General features: G+C 37.4%; 1 protein-coding gene across 2 annotated transcripts in view; it reads left to right on the top strand.

Moving 5' to 3' along the window:
• LOC126480784 (uncharacterized) overlaps window positions 1-12,116 on the top strand; it is a 351,871-nt gene that overhangs the window by 284,451 nt on the left and 55,304 nt on the right. For both annotated transcript variants that reach the window (XM_050104096.1, XM_050104095.1), the window contains exon 9: window positions 8,455-8,504. In XM_050104096.1, the coding sequence (XP_049960053.1) occupies window positions 8,455-8,504 (50 nt within the window). The remainder of the gene's footprint in view (window positions 1-8,454; window positions 8,505-12,116) is intronic.

Raw genomic sequence — 12,116 nt, forward strand, 5'->3', positions numbered from 1 at the left:
GGGCTGCGCGTGTGCTGTTTCAGCAAGACAACGCACCCGCACATCGAGCTTACGTTACGCAACAGTTTCTTCGTGATAACAACTTTGAAGTGATTCCTCATGCTCCCTACTCACCTGACCTGGCTCCTAATGACTTTTGGCTTTTTCCAACAATGAAAGACACTCTCCGTGGCCGCACATTCACCAGCCACGCTGCTATTGCCTCAGCGATTTTCCAGTGTTCAAAACAGACTCCTAAAGAAGCCTTCGCCACTGCCATGGAATCATGGCGTCAGCGTTGTGAAAAATGTGTACGTCTGCAGGGCGATTACGTCGAGAAGTAACGCCAGTTTCATCGATTTCGGGTGAGTAGTTAATTAGAAAAAAAATCGGAGGCCTTAGAACTTGAATGCACCTCGTACAGTAGAGCTGCATGCTTTCAGGAAAAATTACAGTTGTAATTTCCCATTCCCTTCAGTTGTTCGCAGTACGAGCGTGGCAAGGCCATTTTGGTTGAGATTACAAGGGCAGATCAGTCAGTCATCCAGACTGTTGTCCCTGCAACTAATGAAAACGCTGCTGCCCCTCTCCAGGTACTATATGTTTGTCTTTCCTCTCAACAGATACCCTTCAGTTGTGGTTGCAACTATAGTACAGCTACGTGTATCGCTGAGGCATGAAAATCGCACCACCAATGGCGAGCTCCATGGTTCATGATATCTATGTTCAGTAAATCTTGGCATCAGGCCAAGTTCTTTTACGACCATAGCCTATGAGTTCCTGACAATATGTCCCAAGCCTATCCTACTCACTCTGTGACACTTTTGATAAGCATTGTCTTGACTGAAGTTCTAGACCAACAAAACCTCATTATTGGCAGAACAGCATCAGTATCTAAAGCTACTCGAAGCATAGAAACTGTTGAGGGTTGGCATTTGAACTTTAATTACAATAACACTTGGCTGTTAATGAAGGTAGATTTTTACTACTTTTTATTATCTGCCTCAGAGCTACATATGCAGTGGGATATGGCATGTTAATGATCTTTGGAAAATATCAGAACACCACTAAAACTATGACTGATCTTACAGTTTGTAAAATAAATGAAAAAAGATCAGATCAACAACTTCAGATATGATAGTAACAAAAAATTACACCGGAAAGTTAAAGGGCATTAAAAGTGTATGTATTAAGTGTGAAAAGATTGGTGTAAAACTTAATTTTAGAAAACAAACATTGTAACAAAACAAGAGGAAGGGTAATATGGAATTCAAGGAAGACATCATCGAAGAGGTCAGTAAATGTGTATTTCTAAATTACCTTATGTGATGATGACAAATAAGTAGTTTATGTAGTGAGCAAGTAAGAAGGCCAACCCTAAGAAGAGTTTTGCAATTTAATTAAGCTTGTTAAAACAAACTAAAATTCCACTACAAGCAAACATGAAAAATCAAGAAAGATTCTAATCCTTCCAGTAACTTCATGTAGCTGTATTGTGAGCAGTGAAGTAAGTTGATTGCAAGAAAATAGGTACACCTGTCAGATGGATTTTAAAGAGGATTAAGAGGCATTAGAGTATGGAAGAAAAAAAAAATCTAAACTAAAATAAAGAAATATATTTAGGTCAAAATGTCTCAGTGTACACTTAGAATGGAAGTTGAAGACTCACTTGACAAAACCATAGTACTCTGATAAGCAGAGGGTTGAATATGCAGAATAATGGAGAAGAAAATGAGTAAACAGTGCTAGATCATCATCTTGTCAATAAAGACTGACATTGTCTGTCACATCCAAAGGAATGCTAAACAACTTAATGGACCATGATAGCAGCGAGATGTATTCTTTCATCTTAAGGCAGACTGTGATACACTGCAGTCTTGTAATAAACACTGTGGTTTGGAACCATTTCTGTTATAGAGCTCTGCTGGAAATACAACATTGCATTCAACAATGTAGGAAAAGACAGATTGCTACTTATCATAAAGAAGAGACGTTAAGTTGCAGACAGGTACAATTAAAAGACACTTACATAAGGCTTTCGGCCACAGCCTTTATCAGTAAAAGAGAGACACACACATGACCACCAACTCCAACATCTTGTGCCTGTCTGCAACTTAACATGTCTTCTTTACGGTAAGTAGCAATCTGTCTTTTCCTACATTGTTGATATTCCTACGTGGAGTCTACCATACATTCAGTTAGTATCTACAGTGCAAGTGAAATGAAATTTAAATTCACATTGAGACTTTAAATGTAGTGCTCTGCTGAATAGTCTGAGTAATTGCACTTCAGAAACAGCTACCAGTAGTTATGTTTTCCAGTGTCCTCCCAGATCTTTCCTGAACCATTTTGCACACAGCGTAAAGTATACAGACTGTCTCACTGCATATACTGTTCAACTGTAGTTAAGTAAGAATCAAATGAAGGCACTTTCAAAATGTAGGTATATCCGCACTGGGGTTTACACTGAGGTCCTTAAGAAACTTCACTTTCTAAAGTTGTTCATATCCCTGTCCCACCATCCATAATGTTTTTTTGTGGTTTCTCTAGGCCACTTAAGGCAAATGCCAGGATAGTGCCTGTGAAAAGAACACACACAGTAATTTTCCACTTCCTTGTACAGTACAAGCTTGTGCTACATCATCATCTTCAACATAGAATTAAACTCTAATATTCCTTCATTTAAAAGTAAATGTACAGCAAGACAGGCTTGGATAACTCCATTATTACAATATTTTGCATTACAGTACAGTCGTTGTAGTCTGAGGTGAACAAAACTGGGATCACTTCAAACTCTTGAAGACTAGGACTATGCTGTAGTATACAGAGAAGTTGCAGCATTAGAAAATTGTAGCGAAATGCAGGAAGATCTGCAGTGGATAGGCACTTGGTGCAGTGAGTGGCATCTGACCCTTAACATAGACAAATGTAATGTATTGCAAATACATAGAAAGAAGGATCCTTTATTGTATGATTATATGATAGCGGGACAAACACTGGTAGCAGTTACTTCTGTAAAATATCTGGGATTATGCGTGCGGAACGATTTGAAGTGGAATGATCATATAAAATTAATTGTTGGTAAGGCGGGTACCAGGTTGAGATTCATTGGGAGAGTCCTTAGAAAACGTAGTCCATCAACAAAGGAGGTGGCTTACAAAACACTCATTCGACCTATACTTGAGTATTGCTCATCAGTGTGGGATCCGTACCAGATCGGGTTGACGGAGGAGATAGAGAAGATCCAAAGAAGAGCGGCGCATTTCGTCACAGGGTTATTTGGTAACCGTGATAGCGTTACGGAGATGTTTAAGAAACTCAAGTGGCAGACTCTACAAGAGAGGTGCTCTGCATCGCGGTGTAGCTTGCTCACCAGGGTTCGAGAGGGTGCGTTTCTGGATGAGGTATCGAATATATTGCTTCCCCCTACTTATACCTCCCGAGGAGATCACGAATGTAAAATTAGAGAGATTCGAGCGTGCACGGAGCCTTTCAGACAGCCGTTCTTCCCGCGAACCATACGCAACTGGAACAGAAAAGGGAGGTAATGACAGTGGCACGTAAAGTGCCCTCTGCCACACACCGTTGGGTGGCTTGCGGAGTATAAATGTAGATGTAGATGTATCAAAATTTATTTTGGAGAAAGAAATAAAATGATATTGAAAAGAATACAGGAGTAAAAATATGAACCTTACTGGAACAAAGTGTTTACATAGGCTTTTACATTGGCAAAATAAAGATTTTCTCTTAAGTCTGGTAACAGTTCAGTTCACATAATAATGGAGTGTTTTTTGTTTGGCAAAGCTGCAACATTTCCACACAGCAATACTACACCAACTTCTGAAGAGTAGGAGGTCAGTTGGTGTCGCCTCAGGCTGCTGTTCCACGTGGCTGATAGTGGTCTCAAGTGTAGTGTAGCCCACCAGTGTGACTCGTCAACAGCCTCATTATTCTCACACTGTTTTGGGGTGATACCCAAGCCTATCACAGAAGAACAAAAACATAGACTAAACAGGCTGTAATTTATTTATTATTTGTGCTCTTAGCTAATTTTGACCATTTTCACACTCTTATCACAATCCTCAAGTTTCGCATCAGATTTTACTAAATAGCTAGTACATATGTAAAGGCACACATTGTTTTCATGTGCATGTGTAGCAAAGTTACTCATATGTGTGTTACTAATGGACATAATCAAGGGCATTACTCAATTGTATTGTGTTATACACGTACCGGTACATGAAAATGTTGTGTGCCAGTACATATGTATTGGCTACTTAGTCAAATGTGATGTGGAGGTAAGGCAGTGATAAGTGCTTGAAAATGACAAACAGTTGAAATTAGCTAATAGCACAGACAATAATTATATTACAGCCTGCTTGAAGCAAGTTTTCATTCTTAAAACTTACTGAGGCTGTGGACATCCACAAGAACAAAATTCTATAACTTCCAAGAGTTTGTCTGATTTAACCACTCCATTATTTCCACATTTTCTGTCTCTTTGCAATCTGACAATCTTCCGATGAAATATCACAAAGGGTGATCGGCCCATCGCCAAAATCTTTGGTTTCTGTATCAGGCCTACTTTCCTGTAGAATTTCTCTCCATGATTTAAAAACTGGATCTGACTTTATCTTGATCCAAGAGTCTCTTATCCAGTACACTGTGAGAAGTATCTGTGTGGAGTCATTAACGCAGATGCAACTAATGGGAGTGAATTGTTTGACAGGTGTTGTGCTATGAGCGGTTGGGAGGAAAGAAATTGAGGTCAATACACTGTATAGTAGGTCTTTTTTTATGAGACTTGGATTTATTGAAAACTTGCAATTCAGAGACTCAAAGTATCGAGACTGTATTGTACAGCAAAGAAAGAATCTTTAGGGCACCAATTGTCTGTAAATACTTGAACAAATGGTATGGGACACAGACAGATTGCTGCTTATTATGTTCTGTAAAATCTTTTTACTATTTCTGCATTTAATGTCCCTATAATATTTATTTTTTGTATTTTAAGTCTCTACATGTACTAAAGCACAAAATTATTAAACTAGTGTCAGGTGTTCTTGACCCACTCATAGACAGGGCTAATGCGAATCATAACGGGTGTTCAATGAGACTTGGAGTACCAATTTGATACTCTCTCTTACGTCTTTTACTTATTACAGGTATATTTCCTTTCTGAGATGTTATTTGTGTCTGATGTCGGCCAAGTCACTCACTTCTCTAATTCATTATGCTCAAAAGGCAGAGTTGGTAGTGAATCAAGAGTACTGAAGGTGTTTTGGTACTCTCATGTTTTCTGTCTCATATGCAATGTATGCATGACTTGGGCAATGTAGGTAGGGTTCATATTCCAATTTGTTACAGTGATACAGTCCATTATTCAAGTAAACATTTTCTCACGGTAGCCATAACTTCATGTAGTGTGGTTGATATGTGTTGGTTATGGCAAAAAACTATCTAAGGCATGTATGTTATTTCTTACACACATCCTACAATTAGCAACAATTTTGATACACTAATGTTAAAGTAGCTTCTATGCAATTGAAGGTCTTACTGATGTGTTTGTTTTCTTTAATTAATGTACTTAGTGTATATAAAACATTCACTGTAAGCTGGTGTTTTGAATGTAAGTTAAAGAAGTCGTCCCTTTAATGCGGCGGGGTGAAGAATTGGCTCATGTAGTAACACAGACAGCAAGGAAAGGAGTATATATTTATGTAGTCATACACAAAGTGCATGTGCAAAAATATAGAGAATTTCAAATAACATACACTGAACACATATCTGTAAAGTACTTTGCATTAAGTACCCTTGAGTGTGTTATTACACTCAGTATAATGATAGACAGTGGTATTCAGCAGCATCAGTACACTACCACATTTTTAAAACTGCTTGCAACTTTATCTTTTTGCTGGTGATAATGCTACTGCTACCAATCCAGCAGAGAGTGAGGGCGCAACATGTAAAATGGCTCATCTACACAAGGGTTTTGTTGCACACTGTTGCATTTGCCCTTACATAAGCAAATAACTATTATTAAGGTGACCTAAGAGATCAGTCAGTGAAATACTGATATGTAAGACATGAGTAAATTAAGTAATGAAATTGGGAATTAAAACTGTGACCCTTGGGGTATTAATGTACATTTAACGCATGTTTGAATTAACTTTTGCTTCATTCATAGTAGATCACTTTGCTATGAAATGATGGCCCTACATACACTGTACACAGTGTTACAGTGCAGTTGCAAGAAAATAAATAGTTCATTGCATCACAATCACTATAAGTTGCACTTCACAGCTTAAATTCTGAACTCACAAACTGATACACCAAACATTAAGATCACATTAATCCTGTAGGCTATTGTAATGTTCCTACCTCGGAACTCAAACACACGCAGCCCCTAAGCAGTTAATCCACCCTTACCAACATGGCTCCAGCCAGGAAAAGATCATGATCTCTTCCTTGCTTGCTCTGTCCTGAGTTTTGGTATGTGAGACACTACTCCAGTCAAACTAATATCCATATAACTGACCATCATTCGCGTACAAAAACATTTTTTATAATATTCAAATACTTCAAACAAGTACTTTAAACAATTTTTATACAATTATTGTTATCAAATACTATAATTTCTTGTCTTTTTCTTTTTTAATTTTTTTTACTCGTACATGAACCAGAACAAAATTCCTCATGAAACTACTACTGTATTCTCTCACACCATTTCACATTCTGTTATATAAAATCCTGAACAATTATTAATCTGTAAATTTATTGTTAAATAAACATAATAAATTAAATATCAATACAAATTATCCACATAGAGGTTAATAGCTTCATGTATTTGTGGATAACTCTGTTTTACACACACAGTTTCACCTGTTACCGTACATGCAAATATTTACTCATTTATGTAACATATACTTATTTTTTATTTATGAGTTAAGAAATATTGTGTGCTGTACACCTTGCTGTCACAAGTCAGAAAACATCTGTCAGTTCTGGATTGTCAAGCTGTGACCTTTCAGTCTTGTTTTTTTTTTTCTTTTTGTGGCAGAAAAAGTTATTCACAACAAAAAGGTAACTCAGACAGGAGACATGATCTTAGCGCATTTCTGTTTACTTTGAGAAGAGAAATTCTTTTATGTGTATGATGTGCATCAAGTACCTCTGTACCATGTTCAAGATTCTACCTGTCCTTTAAAAGTAGAATTATCTTAATGAGCTACTTCAGATAGAAAGTATCTGGTACTACAGAAAACAATATGCCGATAAAATCGTTTAATTTTGCATGCTATGTAGATCCTGAAATCTTGTCTCAAAATTCTGGTGAAGTCGTACAATCTTCTGTTGGTAAATTATGAAATATGAGGTTGAAGGTAATTGCAATGTTGAAAAACATTTGGAAGTTGTAAGGTTTACTGTACCATGCTATTTTAAAATGATGAATTGTGTTCATAACTGAATTAACTGTTTCATACACGTTAATGACTGGCTGCTTAGTGGAATGTGTAAGTTACGTAACTGTATTATTGTACCACCGAAAAAAGTTATCATTGCAAAATTATGGTTATTCGTGCTGTTTCATTTTCATAAACAGTATGGTTTTTCCCAAAGCACAAAGAACTTACTGAAAACCTTCCCTCTGCTAAATAAGAGAGAGAGAGAGAGAGAGAGAGAGAGAGAGAGAGAGAGAGAGAGAGAGAGAGAGAGTGTGTGTGCATTTCTTGTTTAAATTAGGAAGCTGTCATGTGTACAAAGCTCATTGCCCATTGCCTCAAACAGTTTCTGCCCAGACTAACAGACATATGTGTTTATTGTGATACTTTGCTTGAATTTACTTCATATTAACCTGCAATGTTATGCCATAGGTATGTCCTATGTGTACCGAGTAAGGTGGTACAGTGGTAAGCACACTAGACTCTCATTCAGCAGGGCAGTAGTTCAAACCTGCATCCAGTCATCCTGATTTAGGTTTCCCATGATTTCTCTAAATCGCATCAGGCAAATGATGGGATGGTTCCTTTGAAAGTGCACCACCGACTCTCTTCCCCATCCTTCCCTAATCTGATGGGACCGATGACTTCACTCTTTGGTCTGCTCCTCCAAATCAATCAACCAACCAATCTTGTGTGTTTGTGTGGAAGGTTTTGCGAGTGTACATTTATTGAGTTGTCTGATACTTTCAGAATTTAAATCAGTTTCTAAAGTCAAGAAAGATTTATATAAAGCCTCACATGTTATGTGAATGCAGGATGCGACTCAGATTTATTCCATTCCATTTGTTTATATTTTTCAACCACTTCCCTAGGTTACTGTGTTTTAGGTGTATACTTGTGCTGTCTCATAAATTTAAAATTTACTGTATTGTTAGGTTGATAGCATTTTCCATATTTCTGTGTTGATGGTCTCTGTGATTATGACTTCAGCCGTATTTTCCATTTAATAATCTGTTTTTTAATTTATTTTCAGACAGAAATGATATTTGCCAGAATTCTCCTCAAGAACTACATAGTGTTCAGGTATGTTACTCTGAATATTAGATTTGTGTGTTTGAGCTGATGATTGTCACAGTATGATGATGGAAGCTAACACCTTGTGATTCTCTACAGATGTATATTAACTCATGATCATGTTGCAGAATTAATAGAGGATGGAAGTAATACCACAATGATAACTTCTAATAAGGTTCATTCAGTTTTCAAGGTCTCCCTTTTTTCCCCTGATGTAGTATTTACTCTCAAATAATTGAAGCTTCAGTCGCTTATCATCCCAGTTGGAGATACCACGCTTCCCATATCTGATATTGAAGCTTGATAGCTGCATCAATGGGACCTCCATTACAGACAAGGGAATCTCCCCATGGCACCCCCCTCAGATTTAGTTATAAGCTGGCACAGTGGATAGGCCTTGAAAAACTGAACACACATCAATCGAGAAAACAGGAAGAAGTTGTGTGGAACTATGAAAAAAATAAGCAAAATATACAAACTGAGTAGTCCATGTGCAAAATAGGCAACATCAAGAATAGTATGAGCTGAGGAGCACCGTGGTCCCGTGGTTAGCGTGAGCAACTGCAGAACGAGAGGTCCTCGGTTCAAGTCTTCCCTCGAGTGAAAAGCTTATTTTTTATTTTCAGACAATTATCAAAGTTCAAGCACTCACACATAATCAACTTCGCTCTCCAAAATTCCAGGACATGTTCAGATTTGCTTGGACATATGCAGGATTTGACGGTCTACACACAGAAAAATTTGAAAACGTTAAAAACATGTTTTGACAGAGCACAGAGAAAACTGTCGACTGTGAAACTGTTGCATTCATTTGTTGCAGTTTATGTGACAAACTCTTATGTTTTCATCACTTTTTTGGGAGTGATTATCACATCCACGAGAAAACCTAAATCGGGCAAGGTGGAAGAATCTTTTTACCCATTCGCCAAGTGTACAAGTTAGGTGGGTCGACAACATATTCCTGTCATGTGACGAACATGCCATCACCAGTGTCATATAGAATATATCAGACGTGTTTTCCTATGGAGGAATCGGTTGACCTATGACCTTGCGATCAAATGTTTTCGGTTCTCATTGGAGAGGCACGTCCTTTCGTCTACTAATCGCACGGTTTTGCGGTGCAGTCACAAAACACAGACACTAAACTTATTACAGTGAACAGAGACATCAATGAACGAACGACAGATCATAACTTTGGAAAATAAAGAAAGTAAAATTTACACTCAAGGGAAGATTTGAACCAAGGATCTCTCGTTCCGCAGCTGCTCACACTAACCATGGGACCATGGCACTCCTGAGCGCATATTGTCCTTGATGTTGCCTGTCTTGCACATGGACTACTCAGTTTGTATATTTTATTAATTTTTTTCATAGTTCCACACAACTTCTTCCTGTTTTCTCGATTGATGTGTGTTCAGTTTTTCAAGGCCTATCCACTGTGCCAAATTATAACTAAACCTGAGGGGGGTGCAATGGGGAGGTTCCCTTGTGAGGAAAAAATTGTCAGAACCAATGTAATGTAAGCAAGAAATGTAGAATAACTCCTGAGTTCAGTCTGAGTAGTAGTCAGACATCAGTTAAGCAGACCTCAGTGTTCTGATACATGAAGTAATTTTTTTTGTCATGATTGAAATATGAAACCCACATTGGAATAAATTAAATAATGGAAAATCCAGGATGAAATAATGACAATGACAATGGGGCTGGCCTCGTTGGGCGGAGACAGTCCTCATGTGTGTGTGTGTGTGTGTGTGTGTGTGTGTGTGTGTGTGTGTGTGTTTTGTCTACTTTAGAAAAAAGCCTTTTTGCTGAAAGCTCACATGTTTAGCAGTCCTTTTTTTGCCAGTCTGCTATTCAACATCTCCACTGTATGGTGAGTAACAATCTGTTCTTCTCATAGTAATCAAATAAGTTACTAATTCAGAATAATGTTGCTGGTCACAGTTTTCTTCGTCACTGATATTCGTGAATTAGTAATATTCCATGAGTATGGAAATTGTCCTAATAAAAAATTGTACACACACACTCACATTTTCCACTTGTTCTTTTTGCAAAGAAATTCACCTGTGATAAATGGTTGTAGAAGCAGGCACTACCATAGTGTTGTATCGTGTTTGTGTAGTGTTTTGTGTTGTGGTTTCAATTATCTTTAAATATACTTCAAATGCAAATGAAAGTTAAAGTTGCTATTTTTAATCATTGCATTGAAAACTGATATTATTTGCAGAAAACCACATTAATAGTCAGCAGTTATGACTCCAACAACACTCTGATGCTAGGTCACTATTTTTAACTGTTTGTGGGTAAAAGTGCAAAACGTTCCCTTACATTACTTCTATGCATGTCAGGGTAATAAATTTCAGTAGAGCATGAATCGATATTCTCAGGGATTTCACTCAAAGATGGATTTGTTTGCATGAAAGGTGTATTGCAGTGTTGCTAATTTTCACTTTACAACCAGCCTGTATATTTAATGAATATTCCATGATCACTGGGGTGGTGAATACGGTAAGCTGAACATACTTGACAGCATATGTCCAGTATGACCACTGTTTTTGCCAAAACCAAGAAATTTTTGTGTTAAATATTTACGTTTAACCTTGGAAAAAGATTGGCTGAACTTTATCAAAAGTAAGTAGGCTTGAAGACCCACAATTGACAAAATTAGGTAGGTCGATAGCAATGGTGGCCAACAATAGAGGACTGAAGCTAAGTAAAACTACCTCAGGTGAGGGCACTATATTACAAATAAAAGAATTTTTTTATGATTAACAAATATAGTACTGTATTCTGAGACTGCTTAAGTAAATAATTCATACACTTATTGTTAACAGACCTGTATTGTAATAAGAGCTATTACAGTCACAGCCATCTAAGTCACTGGTGATCTTAAGAGAGCTAGAGTCAGGCATTGTTCATTGGACAAAAAAGGAAAGAATAGTAATTGTCACTGTCTTTAGTAGTCAGAATCAGAGATCAGACAGTCGTGTGTAATTCTTCATCAACATCACTGATCACCTTTTATCAATTCCTTCTCATGATTTCTTTTGTTTCTATAGTACTTTAAGTTTATCACACAGATCCAAAATTATGCTGTCAGATTTCAGTAAATCCTAACCAGGGGACAGTACAAGTGACATGTGAACTGTGATGATTATGCAATGGCAAGCAAAACATAGATGCCATTATTTTCATTGTACTGCAAGTAGCTCAGATTTTTTTCAGTAACTGTTAGTTTGTGGGTTCCAATTGCATTGACCATCTTTTTCATTTCAGGGTAGTAAAATTATGCAAATATCTCTTACAATATGAATGCTGAGGAAAAGACATGCCACATGACAAATTGTCACCTTTACTGTGTTATGGCAATATGCCAGATTTCATAACACCCATCACAATTAAACTTCACACATTTTCAGTTCTTTAAGCACAGTAGTATGCACAGATCCTAATTTCTCAGTCCTGTTTGGTGGCCTTCCACAACCTTTTATTTACACATGTAGTCATGTCATCAGTCAGGTTGTTTGTGCTGTTGCTTCTTTGAATCATTATCACATGATTCTTCCTTCTTTGAAGGGTCACACGTACTCATGCTCATTTTTCATATCCCTAATACTGTCA

Source organism: Schistocerca serialis, chromosome 5, assembly GCF_023864345.2.
Source record: "Schistocerca serialis cubense isolate TAMUIC-IGC-003099 chromosome 5, iqSchSeri2.2, whole genome shotgun sequence".
NCBI classification, from domain to species: Eukaryota; Metazoa; Arthropoda; class Insecta; order Orthoptera; family Acrididae; genus Schistocerca; species Schistocerca serialis.